This window comes from Lacerta agilis, chromosome 5, assembly GCF_009819535.1.
Source record: "Lacerta agilis isolate rLacAgi1 chromosome 5, rLacAgi1.pri, whole genome shotgun sequence".
Taxonomy (NCBI): Eukaryota; Metazoa; Chordata; class Lepidosauria; order Squamata; family Lacertidae; genus Lacerta; species Lacerta agilis.
This window is the reverse complement of record NC_046316.1, coordinates 51,684,469-51,702,441: the sequence shown is the minus strand read 5'-3', so window position 1 is coordinate 51,702,441 and position 17,973 is coordinate 51,684,469. Positions and strand designations below refer to the sequence as shown.

At 43.5% G+C, this 17,973-nt stretch overlaps 1 protein-coding gene across 2 annotated transcripts; it reads right to left on the bottom strand.

Moving 5' to 3' along the window:
- On the bottom strand, positions 1-17,649 carry ITPRIP (inositol 1,4,5-trisphosphate receptor interacting protein). 2 transcript variants are annotated; one of them, XM_033149725.1, is made up of 2 exons: positions 17,381-17,649; positions 1-1,912 (listed from the first exon to the last, which is right to left on the bottom strand). In XM_033149725.1, exon 2 carries the CDS (start codon positions 1,897-1,899, stop codon positions 250-252), a length of 1,650 nt encoding a protein of 549 aa, XP_033005616.1. In that variant the 5' UTR covers positions 1,900-1,912; positions 17,381-17,649; the 3' UTR covers positions 1-249. The 2 variants fall into 2 exon arrangements, with proteins under 2 accessions (XP_033005616.1, XP_033005614.1); XM_033149723.1 differs by lacking the exon at positions 17,381-17,649 and adding an exon at positions 6,366-6,455.
- Between the last annotated feature and the right edge of the window lie 324 nt (positions 17,650-17,973).

Genomic DNA, 17,973 nt, shown 5'->3' with positions numbered 1-17,973 from the left:
TACCAAATCCCAAGGTCTGTAATGTCGATATAGGAATAAATTAGATACCTCTTTTGCTTAAACTATTTACAACAAACTTTATACACAACAGTTTAAACATTAAGAGCTGCATAAATATCAGCCAACAACATTGGGAAGAAAATGAGAAAAGTATCTCCATTCTACCAATCTTTGGAGTTATGTGAGCATATAAAGCAGTTTGCTCCCAATGGGGGAGATCTGTTCATATTTTAATTCCCAGAGGTTTGGCTACAGGTGTTCTTTATGCAGTGAGGTCACTCGTCCATTGGGAACATGCATGGCATATTCATTTATTAAAGCTGCTGTGTTCTTTAGCATCTCATGAAACGTGTCCATAGTCTTTCTGTAAGCGCCTCGTTGCAATACAAAGAGGCGGAAAAGGTTCAGAGGTTCTGCCTTTTGGAACTCTATGGGGATACCCAGTTCCTCTGGCATGTTCCTGTTCCCAACAAAAAAGTGGTAAAGCCTCTTTTCCTGCAAGCTTTTCTCTAAAAATTTGAGCATGTCTTGCAGTCTGGCTTGCAGCTGTGTAGAAGCCCAGCCTGCACAAGGAAGCGTCTGTAGTAAATGTAGCATCACTGTTTTCAAGTGGTAGTTTGTAAGGCTGCTTGCTCCTGTTAGACTGCACTGCTTTCCATGAAGGAAGGACAGAATCTGGAGGCAGCTGAGGTGGCAGGAGTTGGCAGGCAGAGTTTTGGAAATAAACTGGATGTATCTCTTCTCATATACTGCAAATGTGAGAAGCCAGTGAATGCTGGAAGAGGGGCCCTCTGCCAGGCTACCGCATGGGAAATGGGAGATGAAATATACATCAGAATCAGCATATTGTACCACCGGGGTGAGGTTGAAAGTAATGGTCTTTCCAGATCGAAACTTGATTTTTAGAGCCCCAGGCGCATCCAGGAGATTGAAAGTGAGGTTGAACTCGTACTTGTGTGAAATTTTGTTCCATGCCTTAGTAAGAGCAAGCTGGAACCACGTCATAACCTGGTCAGAATCAAGGTATCGAGTGTCCTTGTAACAAAGGAGGTCCTCCATATGTTGGTTCTGCCTAGCTTGGTTCATTTTGCTGTGAAGAAGACACAGCAGGTCTTCCCCGAGCTTTGTCTTGTCACAGATACATCCTGTTGAGTTCTCATCCGCCCGCAAGATCTTTATCATCCCATAACCTTGTTTGTCTGGGGAGACGGTTTCTTCCAAACACCAGCTTTCTAACTGGAAACAATATGGCTCCGGAGGGGTAAAAGGGACAATGAAGTCACAAGCTAAGGGCTTGTGAGCTCTCCAGTTCTCATACATGCTCCCGACTCCTATGGATTCTTCCACTTCCATGTCTGCATCTCGGTTACACACACTTCTCAGGGCTTCCAGCAAGTCATCTGCAAAGCCTTCCACAAGCTCTCGGTTTCTGGCGATATCACTGGTCACAATCTGGAGGCATTTTTCATAGAAGTTGGCCAATGTGGCATTGTCTGGCAGGACGACTCCCTTGAGCGCTTTCCCAAGGACACTAATTTCATCCTCCTCATTGGCATAATTCTGCCAAGTCCCTTCCTTGTAGTCCTGCCGCCAGAACTCAATCAGAAGGAAAACCACCATGGACAAAGCAGTCCAGAAATTCCAAGAGAGGGGATTGTGATTGTATTGCTCCTCTGTCTCTGCAGCCTTCACTGAAGGCTTTGTTAAGGTCTCCTGCATGGCAATCTCCTGCTCCAGTTTAAGCTGCTCCAGTCTCAGGTTCTCCTCCCGCTCTTTCATCTTCTGGATGACTTCCTGTGTGTTTTCAAGAACAGTGACATTTTCCTTTGGGAAGAGGAGGGGGTGGTTGATGATAGCCGTGATAACCACCAGGCACACCCGGAAGATTCCTGCTGGCATGGCAAAAACTTTCCTGTGAGGAAGAGGTAGAGAAACAGAAACAGTCAGTTGTGTTTAGATCTGCACATGCACACAAGGAAATCAGATGAATTCTTGGCTTAGTGGACAAAAACAAACGAACAGGAACACAAGAAATATCTGCAAACTTTCAGATACAGGGTTGTATTCAATGCGGTGATAGCACTAAGATTCTGTCTGCAAATATTTCTTCCCTGCACACCCCCTAACTCTGTGCTGGGGTTTCCTCCAACCCTCTGGAGCAGATCTGGGGATAGTGGGGGAAGGAGGGGGAAAATCTCAATTGATGCAGCACTAATCCTTATTTATGTCACAATATTTATTTACTGCTTGATTGTAATAAAATCTCAAAGCACAAAACATTACTTGAATACTTCCCATAGAAAGCAGTTATATTTTCCTAAGAAGATATTGTTAAGGGTCAGCATATAGCAAGGCTGTGTTTTCAGGAGTATGTGGCAAAGAGAGAAATGAAATTGATTTCTTATTAGTGAAGGGTGGGTGTGTAACACATCTAATTACTTTATTATGAACACTTGTTTTGCCTGAATAATCTGTGTTCCCTTATGCACATGGTCTGTGGATCATGCCTCTAGAGTAGGCACCCCCAAACTCGGCCCTCCAGATGTTTTGGGACTACAATTCCCACCACCATCCCTGACCACTGGTCCTGTTAGCTAGGGATCATGGGAGCTGTAGTCCCAAAACATCTGGAGGGCAAAGTTTGGGGATGCCTGCCCTAGAGTGCTGTGGTCCATAGGATGCTCTGTTCCTTGAAGTCAGCCACTATCAGAGGCTGTCCCTACAGCCAACATCATGGCGCCATAGTGATTCCTGGGATCCCAGAAAAGCCCTAGCTACTGCCGTTGCAGGATTTTATTTGAGGAGGAATTCTGTTCATGGTGTAGCATATACCATGCCATCACTGTATGGCAATAGCATGGAGCCCAATGTGTGTGGGGAGAGGGGATCTAAAGACCCAGCTCCGTGGCAGGTATAGAAATTAGTCATGTGATGGAAGGAGTCACAGGTAAGCGGGGGCTGCCACTGCGGCCCTCCCCAAATATAAATCCTGCATAATGTGAACAGTGAGAGGAAGCAGATGGTAATTCTGACTCCAAAAGGGCTCCATTTAATATTTCCACAGTGCTGATGTGCACCCATCCTGTTCCCACAGCTACCAGGAGCCTATAATTATTCCCTTCTAGCCTGTAAACGAATGTGATTCAAAGATTTGCCCCTCTGCAGTATCAGAGCACACCAGCCTAACTAATAAGAACAATCCATGCCATGTCTACTCAGTAAGTCCTACTCAGTAAGTGGCCTACAAGTAAATGGGGTTAGGATCGCAGCTTTTATCTTTTAGATGAAGTTTCTTTTGTTTTGCAAATTGATTTCCCATCTAGGTGTCCATTATATGTTTAGCAGCCTGTGCACATCCCAAAATGAGAGTGCACCTAAGGGAGACGGTTGCAAAAAATAATGAAGAATGTAGATGTGGATGCAAACACAGATAAAAACTTTAGGAAAACCGAGAAAGGAGAGAGGATCAGGAAAGATTGTCGTTTCACTGTAGCATGTATGACACCAAATACAGGTATATAGCCTGTCTGTTGACATCACTGCAGGAACCCTTCTTCGCATATCCCTCTCTAAAGCCTAAACCAGTCTTCCCCAACCTGGTGCCTACCCTACCCTATAAATCAATCAATATACAATGAATTTTTTTGCTACTTTAGCAATAAAGAAGGATCAGTATTTTAAGTATTCCCACAACAGAGCACATTACTGTTGCTCCACCACAATCATGAGAAAAGAGAACATGGATGCTGTTCAGAGATTTTTAAGAGGATGGGTTTGAGAAGCCAGGTAAGGAGCCCTTCTGTCCAGACACATTTTCATCACTAGGTAGCATCAACTGGCTTGGTTTCATTGGGGGGCTACGGCATAGCCACCTCTTTGTAATTTTTAAAGACTGGATCTTTCACTACCTTACCAGCTGCCACCTTGCCCTCAATCCTGGCAGTTAGCTACCATAGCAACCAGATTGGGTATGGCCGTAAAGCAAGGCCTTTATATTTACAAGTGAACCGCATACATATGACAGAGGAGTGAAAACCTTCCCACCTATAAGCAACTGTTGAAGCACCACATTCAATTCTGTCAGTTAGAAACGTATCAATCTCATTGGCAACACAATCAACAACACTTCATTAATGGGGGCTTTTACAAAATTAAACTGTTTGTCCATCTATCTAACATGGGAGTTGACCCTACTGCGGTTGAGTATGCATTTGATTGGTGGTTGTGGGGTGGTTAAAAACTATTACTGGAAGATGGATCAATAGTTTATTGCTGTTTCTCCCTGAGATGCTGGATCTGCAGTAGCAGGTGTTCACATGGCCGTCATTTGCACATTATTAGAAAATTGTCATTTTTTTCCAGCACACCACTCTCCAAAAGGAAAGCTAAACCTCATCAAACACAGATTCTCTAAAAGCAAGAACACAACCACAAAACCACACAAAAATCTGCCAGATTTTTTTAATTAAGTACTGCTGTTGGACAACACCCTGCACAGTGTGGAATTCAACCCACCACCCATGATTGGTAATAGCCCTAGAGGGGGTACTGGTAGATAAACCTGTTTCTGCAGTCCCTGTTAGAGAAAAACCAGATTTGCATCCCTAATTATTATTACAGTATAATTACAAGATTATTGTATAATCTTCGAAGGAGCATGGCTGTGACTGTCATGAAGGGACCCTGAACTTCTGGATTTGCCACTACACTACGGGTGGAAGAGTTGGAAGGAGTGACAATCAATGGGAAAGGGCTTGTTGAGAGACAAGGGCAGAAAGATCAGATGGGGAAGCTGTGCAAATTCCAAGAGGGGCTTAGAAACCAGCATAGGGGTGTTGTAAGGGGTATACGATGAGAGAAGCAAATGGTTATTAAGCGCATAGAACCAGGTCTGCCCCAATATATTTTGTTGCCTGAAGCCAGAAAAAAATCCCCCTCTGCTAAGACAAACACTTTAGAATGAGGGTAGCCAACCTGGTGCCCTCCAGTTGTTTTGGACTTCAACTCTAATCAGCCTCCAGCCAGCATAGCTAATGTCCAGGGATGATGGGCATTGTACAGTAGTCCAAAACATCTGGAGGACATCAGGTTAGCTACCTCCGCTTTCAAAAGTCTTGATGCACCATTCAAACACCAAATACCTGCCTTCATATATTTCCTTGCTATACCCTGCTGCATAGCGGAAGCAGCCATGCAAAGAACGTATTTCCTACAAGGAACAGCCAAGAGTATTAGGGCTCCTTTGTTTAGAAGAGGCAATGGGGGAGGACCATGAATGGTTAAAAAAAAAGTGTTTATTATCTTAAACTCTTAGGTAATACTTCAATTAGAAGGCATCCATATAAAATTAAATATATCCTATTTAACAAAAAAAAAAAAGAGAGAGAGAGAGAGAGAGAGAGGAGGAAATAGTTATTTTCCAAACCCAAATCCCACCGAGGTTGTTTAAAAATAAGCCACAAGGTGCCTTCATCTGTTTGCAAGAGATCTTCAGGAAGTGCCACAGAGTTCCTTTTTTGGCTCTGTATTTTTAGAGAACAGCTTGTATGTTTTGAGATTCAAATATAGCATGGCGGGTTGCCAGCAACTGGGCTTTGGTCTTGAAACACTAACTGCAGGCGCCTCTGACATGGAAGTGAGCAGGGAAGACACTTGACAGCAACAAGATAACAGGCGGCGCTCATTAGGGGCATGCCCCAGTCCCTTACCTGATCAAATGGGCATGGCTTCTTCTACAGTAAACTGGAGGCCACAGTTCATGAACAAAAGAGTGATTTAAAATTGGTTCAGCAGGGCATAATACAGAGACAAAAGGGGGGGAAACCAACAAGCAGATTTTATATGAAGTATGTGTGCATGACATCTATTTCTATGTATAAAAGCTACATGGAAAACAAGCAACACCGCCAACATGCTCCTTTCAAAGCAAGGGTGGGCAATCTAGCAAGCTTTTCGGGAACCGGTGGGAAGAGATGCCACAAGTCGAGATCATAGCAAGACCCACATGCCTGAAGGTTTTTCCTTAAGAGACCTGCCATTTTGGTGAGAAGCAAGCTATGCTGGTTGATCTTAGTGCTCCAGCAGCATTCACCTCGGGGCTGAAAGGTGTGGCCGCGCTTCTTGCGTATGTGAGAAGATTAGATGCATAACAACCATAATCCCGGCCCTGACAAACACACAAAGCTTTTATTAATATTTATACATGCTTTCCCACCCTACCTGTGCACACCAGCTGGTTAGCAACATCAGATGGAACAAGGGCGTCACCAACACCACTTTGCATGTCTACTTCAATGGGTAGTGTAGAGAGAAGAAAGAAAAAAGAGCAGAGCAGCTCTGACATAACCCCTCCAGGGGGTGTTTACCTGGCTTCTGTTATCGAGTGATTAAACTGCTTCGCTTTCATTGTGTTGCCAATTATGAAAGAGGAAAATGCCTTCTGGACTTGTTTGGGCCTATAAAGATAGAAGCCAAAGTTCCCCAACTTCCCTTCTCCCAGATTTTCGTTACCCCCACAAAGTTAGTAAAAAAATAATTTTAAATGTATTTTTATTAAAGATTTCTTGGTTTACAAAAGTATGTGCAATGTATCTTTTTTTCAAATTACATTCTCTACAGGCCAGTTTCATTTGTTGAGACATTAGTGTTACATTAGGAAGAAAAGGGGGAAAGAGGTGGAGGGGGGGAATGGCTAACCTGATCCAAAACATCCACCCACCCCACTCATACATGAAAACAAAGTTCACCACAACCAATCACAAATGAACAACCACACCCTAGGCCAACCCCCAACCTCTCTCAGCACCAAAGGAACACAAGTGAATAGCAAAGAGAACCTGCACAAGCGACGCTGACACAAAACCCCACACGTACATTAAGTAAAATAGAAACATCGCCAACCGACCTCACCCCCACTAACCCACAAAGTTAGTAATGCACTCAACTTTGAGAGGGGCAACATTTGCAGGAACTCAAACACAGGGATAAGCTCCTCCAAAGAGGTTCTGAACACTCTTCTTTTTAGCACCAAAAGGATATTTCCTTCTGTGACATTTCAATGCAGCGGATTCTTATAGGAATTGGGCTCTGGTTGGGATGGTAAACGTTTATTTAATTTTTATTTAATTTACGAGAAACTGCAAACACTTCTGATCTGTGGACACTTTGGAGGTGAGGGAAGGAGAAGGCTCATGCATGAAATGTTAAATTATGGTATAGTTTAACAATATGAATCAGGCCAATCTGTCTTGACAAACTGTAGCTCACACACGTTTAACTATATATACTGTATAGGCAGTTGTTTCAGTTACACCTGCTGTCTCTTCAAAGCTCTTGCTATAATAATGGATCATCTATGAATTCTAGCGACCCCCCGCTATCATGAAACAGCTTATGTGATATGATGAAAGTTTAAAAGATTAGGACACTCCACCTTAGGAAGATGATCAGCAAAGAAGATTGCTACACATAAGAGAGTAAAGGGTGCAGAGGCTACAGCAAAGGAAAAGCAATTTATATTTTGTGGTCTTCATTTACACAATCAATTTCCATCCATTTTAACATGGTATTTATCTCTAAGCATGCCTACAACAATGGCATTCACTCTTGGTAGTGTTGAAATGCTGAATTTAAAATTATTCAGCGAATGCCATATGGTCCAATACAAGGTTTTACTTTAAAATCAAAGCAAAATGCCTGTGCGTACTGCCAAAGGTTAACTATTTAGCTGATTCTGCTTGAGGAGGGATTTGTGCTAAGATTTTATCCCTGTATTAACTGATGACAGGGCAGGGGTGAAATGGGGAGGTCGTTTCATCACGCAAGCATAAACGCTTGTGCTGAGAGAACAATCTCCTTAGAACGATACTGAATTCCACCACATCTTTTAAAGTAGCAAATATTGCCTCAACATTCCTTGTACTCTCCTTTGTGTTCTTACATATTCTGATTCTTAGTTTCTCTGGCCATGTTTTTCTAGGGACTCAGCTATACAGTGGCAAATAAAACATTTTAGGTATGTTGTAAAGTGCAATATAAAAATGTGACACCAGATGGCGATGGTGAGCTATGGCAAATTCAATATATATTTTTTGAAAACTTTTTTTAAAAAAAAGCATTTTCACAGCGTTTTTGGTGTTCCACCAAGATTGGAGGCTATCTAGGATTGCCACTGCCACAGCATACACAGTGTTCCTATGCCTTTAACAGCAGGCCACTATGCAGAAATAAAGCAAAGGAAGCTTTTTGTATCACATTATCTCTATGGCCAGGAACATCTTTGCCAATTTCATTTCTGATGTCAGCAACGGTGCCAGAGGGATTTCCAGAAATTAAATTCTATGGAGTATCTGATCTCAGAAGAGCCCACCACAGGAAGGAACAGCCAGACTGGCTCATCTCACAGAAACTTCTTAGAAGGGTAGCTGCACATTAGGCTTCAAAAGGAGTCTGGGGATCCTGTTGGCTATGGGTCCAGTGCATCAGTACTTCCTCTACCAGCCTTTTGGGTGTCAGACTAGACCTGGGGATGAAGCAGAAGAAAAATGCGAAATGCCCATTTCTGCTTCCCACTATGAACACTCTTTTTGATGGGTCCTGTGCTACCTATGCCAAAAATGGCAATAATGAGGCGATTGCCCTTCTCCATTAATGTGGCTTTTTAAGCTACCAATTAGGAATAGGTACACAGCAGATCGGACATCTCCAGATAGCTTTGTGAAAATTCAAAAGAAAACTTTAGTTTTGCCATGTATCTCAAAATGCTGCCACTGATCACAAATACTAGCAACATTCTGCTTTTGCCAGAGCAGTCAGTCACATAGCCAGCACTGGCCACTCTTTCCAGCATGCGTGCTGATAACTTCTGGAAAGGACCTCCCTTTCAATTATTAAGCGTAAATAATTTTCATGGAAATCCTGACGTTTTTCCTGTGTGATGTTCAAAGTGGCTCCTCCTTTACCAGAGCACAAATGCCTGGCAATCCAAATGGAGACAGGGTCAAGTATTTGTTCTTTCAGAAAACAATAGGAGTGACATATTGTTTAACAGCCTAAGGACATTTCCTGTACAAAGCAAACAGAAGCAGTGTAGTATTCCTGAAGGGAAGACGACCCACTTTTTCTCCTGAAAAATAGCTGAACAAATTGCACAACCAAAGTTATTCTCAACCAGTTTTATCTGAACCCAGTATCTTGTTCTAAATTGTCTTTAAAATATGCTGTACTGAAGAAGATCTTAAAGGTAAAGGGACCCCTGACCATTAGGTCCAGTCGTGGACAACTCTGGGGTTGTGGCGCTCATCTCGTTTTATTGGCCGAGGGAGCCAGCATACAGCTTCCGGGTCATGTGGCCAGCATGATTAAGCCGCTTCTGGTGAACCAGAGCAGTGCACGGAAACGCTGTTTACCTTCCCACCACAGAGGTACCTATTTATCTACTTGCACTTCGTGCTTTCGAACTGCTAGGTTGGCAGGAGCTGGGACCAAGCAATGGGAGCTCAGCCCGTCTCGGGGATTCGAACCGCCAACCTACTGATCGGCAAGCCCTAGGCTCAGTGGTTTAACCCACAGTGCCACCTTAGCACCCAGCTAAATCTAATTCAGCACTTCTCGGTCATGAGGTTTTATAGGCACAACTACATGCATTAAAAATAACATTCTGCTTTTTTAATTATCGCTTGAGGACTGTGCTACAATATTATGAAAGTTGCTCTGGTGTTCAACAAGAAGCTTAAAAGCAGCATCAGCAGAAGTTCATTTGATCACATTGCCTCATGACAATTGCTTTTAGGGACTCCCTAAAATAACAATGCCTATGGAAGGGCCAATACGCAATAACAATCCTAGTCAATACAAGAGCACTACACATAGTTTTTGACATTCCTTCCACTGGCCAGATGCATTCCTATCAGCAAGGGAACAATATGTAAGACCCAGGACCAGCAGATCCCACAAGATTCTCATACAGCAATTTTACTGCAGTATTTCAATAGGACTAAAAATCCCTATATATCCAACAGGAAAACTGGGCTGGGAAGCTTTTGCGCACAAACGATGTACTGGGTTATTATCGTAAAATTATTGCCAGGCTTTAAGTGATTTTTCTCTTGGTCAATAAGGCAAATACTTTTATTCAAATCAGCTGCTTCTGGAACCAATCCAATTGCTCTACTGAAATATTTGCCCAGTTACCTATTTGTCACATGAGTCATTCTTGGCACTTTTGTCATTTTTTGAAGGCAGAGAGACAGTCCTACCCCATTCGTTCTATGGACTGAAACAAAGGTAGGGCTGTATGGGTACCCCTGTATGCCTGAATGTCCTGTTTCCAGCAGTAACTATGGTTTCCTTTATACAACCACTTGCCATTCTCCTTTCTCCTACCAGCAATTCTATCTATCTATCTATCTATCTATCTATCTATCTATCCCCCACCTTTCTTTCATCATGGAACTCAAGGCTCGACAGGTGGGTTTCCAGGGCAGTCTACCATCTAGACACTGACCAGCCAGATCCAGACCTGATTTGCTTCAGCAAAGTAGCTGCATCATGTGCCCTCGGATCATGCCTTGGAACAGGAAGTTGTCAAAACAAAAGGAGGAAGTGGAGAAAACTTGGCAGAAAGCGGTGAGAATGCATGGTGACAAAATGCACTCCTGGACCAAAAGCTTCCCCACTTGGACACTCACCAATTACTAAGAAAGGGACAAGAATTAGATCTAGGTATAAAAGTAAACAAGAACTCAAATGTTTCCTCATCCTTCAGACAACTTAAGAGAAGTTTTGTTTGTACCACTAGGGATATGCAGTCATTTACAGGCTGCGTGGTCAAAACATGGCATTCATAGCAGCTTACAACATCTATCTCAAATCACAGATAAAAAGGGCTGAACCCTCAGGCATCTCTGTTCAATAGCAGCTCCAGAGCCAACAACGTAACTGCTACAGATACCAACCTGCTACAGGTTGCCATACATACGAACATACCCGGAATATTGTGGTCGAAGGCAGTGGCCACCCCTCAAAAAAACGTTTTATGTCCGGACTTTCACTTTTTGAAATATGTCAACCCAAAAACGATCCCTTTCAATTACAGGTGGGTAGCCGTGCTGGTCTGCCATAGTCGAAACAAAATAGAAAATTCTTTCCAGTAGCACCTTACAGACCAGCTGAGTTTGTTCTTGGTATGAGCTTTCGTGTGCATGCACACTTATCTGAAGAAGATGCACACTTATCGTATCTGAAGAAGTGTGCATGCACACGAAAGCTCATACCAAGAACAAACTCAGCTGGTCTCTAAGGTGCTACTGGAAAGAATTTTCTATTTTGTTTCGATCCCTTTCAAGTTCTCATACGATGAAAAAGATTTAACACCAGGAACTCAATAGTTGATTGGGAATGTTAAGGAAAATTCCGGGGTGTGAGGATACTCAACAGCCCAGCTCACCCTGGAATTTTCCTTAACAGGAATAAACAGTGCCCATAAGAAGCTATAAAGTGTAATATTCAAAGTGTGAAAAGACTAGCAGGCTGCATGACCATACCTTAATAACCTTATGTTTCAACCATTTACAGTTGATTTGCTCAATTGTATTGCTTCTAGTTTTATTTTACCTGGTCGCTGGACTGTGTCAGAAGACACTGCTTTAAGCCTGTTAAAAGGTACTCCTTCTCTAGTCTGTTTGATTTATATCCAGGTAGAAGAATAAATTAAAGCTCTTGCTATAGATTTTGAAGATGAGAAAAGTTACACCAGCAATGAGACAGAATTTTTAGAAATGCATCAGAATGTCACCAGATTTCCCTTTTTGTGTCAAGACCCTTGAAGGGACCAAAGCGTACTCCAGAAACTGACCTCTACAATTTAAATCGTCAAGGGTCTTGCCATAAATGAAAGACAGACTCCCACAAATGACTGCAATGATGGGGAGGAGTTTGGGAAACAGTTCACGTGAAATCAATAGTTCACACCTGATAGACATTTGCTTTTCCTTTCCTGTTTGTAAGAGATGAAGAAAGTGAAAGCCCCTTATGAACAATGAATTTGCCAGTAGTAAAGATACTAAAATAAAACATGTACTGTTAACACCACATGCAGTTTCCAGAGGGAGAGCTGAGTTTCTGCATCACATACATTAAACAGAGGCAGAGAATAAAGAGTACAAGAATAGACAGTGGGGTGACTCACCAAAGCATTCCACCCACTTTCATCACAAAGTGAAGAATACCAATATAACTTTCTTGCTTTCTTTCTATAAAGATTTATATACCGCTGCATCATGAAATGTATCACAGCAGTCCACAACAATATAAAAACATAAAACCAAACAATTCCCTAATAAAAAGTTTTAAAAGAAGTTAAAAGCAAAAAGAAATTATGGGAGCTGCGGTGCAACAACTGAAGAGGCACTGTGCAGAGGCGCAGCTTGGGTGCCCCAATATTACCAGAAACTTTAGATCTGTCTATAATTTAAATTTAGGTAAATATCACTCACCCTCTTCCTTCTAGAAGCAGCAGAAAATATTAGAAGGGCCATGCCATGTGTCTCCATGGCAGATCCACCAAATACAAGGCAATTGGCCAACACATTACTCATCTGAGACACAACTGTGGTAAGCAAAAATGGTTGCTTGGTTTGTAACCAGGAGGCAACAAAGAATTGCTTTGTAGAATAGCCAAATGGAAGGCTTCTTCTCCCATTAGAAGGCTAATTTGCAGAACCATGGAAATGATGCACCATGACTCCGGGGCCTCACAGTGACACAGAGACACTCTTCACGTCTATATGTTCTGTTTAGAATGGCAATACTGTTCCAGATGTCAAAAAGCAGAGTTGGGCAGTTTCCAGTTAGGAGTCTGAATCAAAGACCAGGAGCAGGGGGAGAACCCATCTCTAAGGATATGATTATGGGTGGAATTCAACATAGCACTAAGGAGATCATGCCATCAGCATTTCTCCTTGCCAGACAAAGCTATCTCCCTGCCCCAGAGTGCTCTTCTTGAGGTTCTCCCAACCATACCTGATTTGGGGAGTGGGTGGAGTAAGGGAGGAAAGCCCATTGCGCTAGCAGGGCACTTTATGTTGGCCTCTGCTAGCACAACTTAGCTGAATTCAACGCCACACTTAAAGGCAGAGTGGATAACTTTCTGGCTCCATGGGCCAATGCTTATCAGGATTGGGTCTTCTTAGGGGTCAAGATCTGACAGGTGAGCATGGCATCAACCTGCCAATCATCTCACATGACTGACAGGTGTTCATCCCATCCACTTGTCAAAATCCCTTGTGGGGTTCCCAAGTGCCAGGGCACTGCTGAGCCCACCTTAAGCTCCCAGTTATTCCTTTGAAAACCTGCCCTTATCTGCCCCATATCTGACATTATGCATAACATAAAGTGTGAGGAGGATGAATGTGTGCTCTCCCAAAACAGCCATGGGCCAGTTTAGCCCTGAGCCGGAGGCTCCGCACCCCTCCTTAAGGTCACTTCCCATATCAAATTCGAGGTCAGCCCCAGCAAGAGGCAGAGCTAGAAGCCAGAGAAGTGGCCAAAGGAAGAAGCCCTGTTGTACACAGTTATTTAATAAACTTCTTGCTTGGTACATTTGAGCTCCTCTTCGCTGAGCTGAGCTGCAACCTTTCACTGATTAAGTAGGTTGGCATTATTAATAGGTTGCATTGTTTGATGAAGGAGTGTCCCCAATTATTGGGCAAAACATTTTAAAAATCTCCCCGAGTTGATTCGTTTACTACAAAGGGTTGGAAAATTGCAGAGGGCAGGAAGGAGGCTTTCCCCTTTCACTCCCACATAGTATCAGATACCCACTTCTAAAATGCTGCCTCCTGTGATACATGCATACCTCATTAAAAACAAAGAAAGCACTCCTTTTCCTCAATACTGTCGTTTTAGCCATGTTCAAACTTGTGCAGATTTAATACATTTAATCAACAAATTCAATCAATGAATATGTCTTTGATCAGGTGAAAGCCCTAGCAGGAAGTAATGTAATCTTACCCCTTTCATGAGGGTAGACATCTGATAGCCAAACACTTCACATGATTAGAGCATCGGTAGGCCTAAAGGGTATTTTTGCCACCCTGGTGCCCTCCAGCTGTTTTGAAGTATAGTTCCTGCCAGCCACAACCAACATGCAGTAGGTGGCAGGAATGAACAAAGCTATAATAATGTTCATACCAGGTTTGCCTGCAACCATTTTCTGCCTTTTGCATGAGCTGTTACCTTTCCTACTACTGAGATGGAAGAGCTTTGGTTGTTGTCCTGACAAGGTGCAGATTCTGCCAACTGTGTCTATTAAATCGTTTGGGGAGACTGGTCCAAATACCACTGTTCTTGCAGAATCTGAACTTTAGGTTGCTGACCTTATCCTCAGGAAGATAGTAATTCTCAATGAAGAAAAGATTTTGCTGAGAGTTGTTAGGAGGCCCCTATTCGCCTTACAGAGCTACAATTCTCTTTAACAGTCAATCCTGTTTCCTAGGGAACTCTGGACATTGTAGCTCTTTGAGGGGAGTTGGTGTTTCCTAACAACTCTCAGCACCCATAACACACTACAGTTCCCAGAATTCCAGGGGGCAGCCATGACTGTTTAAAGTGGTATAATACAGCGGTACCTCAGGTTATGAACTTAATTTGTTCCACAGGTCCGTTCTTAACCCGAAACCATTCTTAACCTGAGGTGCGCTTTCGCTAATGGGGCCTACTGCTGCGCCAAGGCCGCACAATTTCCGTTCTCATCCTGGGGCAAAGTTCGCAACCCGAGGTAACTACTTCCGGGTTAGCAGAGTTTGTAACCCGAAGCGTTTGTAACCCGAGGTACCACTGTATTGCTTTTAATGTATATTGCAGAAGGGGCCTAGATGAGCCATCTCTACATGTATGCAAATGTTTACATAAACTTGCAAAACAGCATCAATCCACAACTCAAAATATTTTCTCCAAAACTGTCCAAAGTGCTGAACAAGTTGGTTCAAACTGCACTAGATTACTGCCAATTGGACTGCAACATGTGCCTCAGAAAGGTGTCGCACGGTTGACAGAAGTAGACACAGTTAATGTGCATATTATTCAAAGTTTACACCAGTTCCACTAAGTTAATGTTGTGCAAGGTTCCAAAAATGTGGTTCTTTTCCTCATGTATCTGTTTTTTTGTTGCACATTGCTCCATTCTTTCCCATTTACCGGTACCTCACATCCTGCTTCTCTGCTAAAAAAATGTGGGCCAGGGCTTTTGCGTATACAGCTGAGCTGGCACCTACTGCTTCTGGCAGCACATGGGCCAGGCATCCTCATACACAGCTGCATCCCTGCCCATGCCACACCCAAACTGTGCCAGTTCCCAACCTAGAACTGGAATGTCTACCTTTCAGGAGAACTCCGCTATTAAAAACCTAAATGGAAACTATGCAGCTGGGCAATTTTTTTTTACTTTATGGTCACACACACAGTTACAGGCAAGCATTTGTTGCACGTATATAATAGACAGAGCTACAGGCACACACCCTATCTTTTCTCAGAGTTGCATCAGGTATATTTTCAATTCAGCAGTGAGTGGGTCAAGCCAAATATGCAAAATATAGTGTAATATTTCATTGAGCCCTTTCTTTGGATACCCTAGTGGATAGTTTCCTCTAATTTCTGCTTCTAATGTTTCTATCAGGTGCTTCCACCAATAATCATAAGGCCTTTGCAAGCACTAGTTGTGCTGCTGGCCAGTGGAAAAATTGCTGAAAATCATATTTAAACCATCAGCATCCCCCCCCATGGCCAAGCAGATAATTTTGGGAAGCCCACAAGAACGGCCTAAACGCAACAGCACTCTCGCACTGTTCTCCCTGGCAACTGGCATTGAATGGTATGCTCCTCTGAACCAGAGGCCACTTGTGACTAGTAGCCATTGAGACTTAATACTCCAATCCCCTTCTAGTCAGAAGTAGCATTGTATTATCCAAAGCAGTAGAATTAAATGAGTCTGGTAGCCCATCCTTATGCATATTTACTCAGAAACAAGTGCTACTGAGCTCAGTGCTGCTCACTTCCAAATAAGTGTATGCAGGATTGCTGCCCAAGTCTTTCAAGTTGTTAAATGCCCTCCCCAGGGAGGCTTACCTGCTGCTTTTTCCCGTTTTCAGCACCAGGTGAAAATCATTAATTCTCATAGGCTCTGTTACATCTGGACACTCTTAATCCTCTGAACTGTAGAGCTACTGTGCTCTCTTAGTGACACAGTGCATCTTATTATACTTTTTTCTGGCTGCCACTGACATTTTTATGCTACTTGTTATTGTTTTATTGATTGGAATTGCATTGTAATGGTTTATTATTATAAGTCAGCCAGAGGCCAGTCCTATTGGGCAGCATATAAACACTGTAAATAAATTAGTTCCAAGCATTAGGTCCTTATGGTACTGTACCTACCTGATGAGAAGCTAAATTGGATATGAGCAGTCCCTACTGCAGGTCTGATGGATAGAACAAAGTCAGTGTTATTTAACTCACACATCCTTTATTCTTTGTCCTGTAATGCTTACCGGTATATCATTTACCACCTGATGGCAGCCCTTACTTTCTGAATAAGCAAATCAAAGGCTGCATGACTGGGAAGCCAAGAAACTAACAAGTCAATGACATGTTCAAGGCCTTGATCCTAAGCACTCCATGGGTGTAGCTGCCCCCCCCCATAAAAAACACAGCAAAGGGGGGGGAGACCTTTTGTTAGGGGGGATAGAATCTCAAACAAAAATCCTGGCTACCCCCACGACCATATCTCTGTAATATTAAGTGAAGCAGAAGTCAGCAGGGCTTACTTTAAAGCAAATGTATTTAATACAACCCAGGCATGCCAACGTATGTCTAACAAAGGATGCACCAACACACAGCAGCAAGCTACAAAAACGAAGTTATTTTCGTGGGGGAAGTGCGGGGTTGGGAAAGAGACACAGTATGTCTTTAAATGGTGCTTTTTCTCCCCTGCCATGCTTGATGCGCCTCTTCCGCTCTCATTTCTCAAGTAACTAAGAAAGATGTTACCCTGCTCACTACAAGCCAACTTCCTCTTGTTAAGGCCACAACGGCATACCTCTCGCAGACCCTCGGAGCAGCTCCGCCTTGCTGGCCCTTCCTCACGAGGAGGCGACCTCCGGGGGCTGCGCGCAGCAGAAGGGGAGGGCGGAAGCGGGCAAGGCGAGGGGGGTAAGACTCGCATCCCCCGGTCGGCGAAGATGGAGGTGCAGCGCACTCCTCGACAAGCAACACGGGCTCAAACCTGGAACCGCGTTTTCAGACACAAAGACACAAACACACGCACCAAAGCAATATATTGCATGGCCATCTTTTAGCGGCAGAATGTGCTAAACTTCGTACTTACAGCGTCCTGCAAACTTCTTGTATGACCCTAAACGGTTAACACGGATCTCTCCTTTCCTACGCCGGACTTTTTCACGCGGCTTTCATGCTGGATAAGTTTAGGCGGACAAAGGGCTCAGTCGGAGCTCCTTCCCGTTTCTCTCAGCATCCTCCACGCTCGTTCCTCTCTGGCTACGAAGCTGGCGTTACTACGACGATCACTTTCTAGCTTACTCATTTCCTGGCGGTCGCTGTTTTTCGTTCTGACAACCACCGCCCCCGCCCCCAACGCGCCCAACTTTTGGTCGAGTCCCGGGACGTCCTTAAGGTGGAAAGCAAGAGAACTTTTTTTTTTTTTTTAAACCAGCGCTCTCAGCCTTTGGCGATCACCGCAGGAACTCGCGGAGAGGCGAAGAAATCGCGGACGTCCTTAAATTCTGCTTGTTGTGCAAGACGCGAGGAAAGGGGAAAAGCAACGACGCAACAACTTTCCGGAGTTTGCTCCTCGTGGCTTGCAATATATATGAAATACTGTGCGCGAACTGAAGCAACTCCCGCTGCTACCTCTATATAGGCAAAGTGTTTTTTTTCCCCGATTAAAAAGTCAGGAACCCA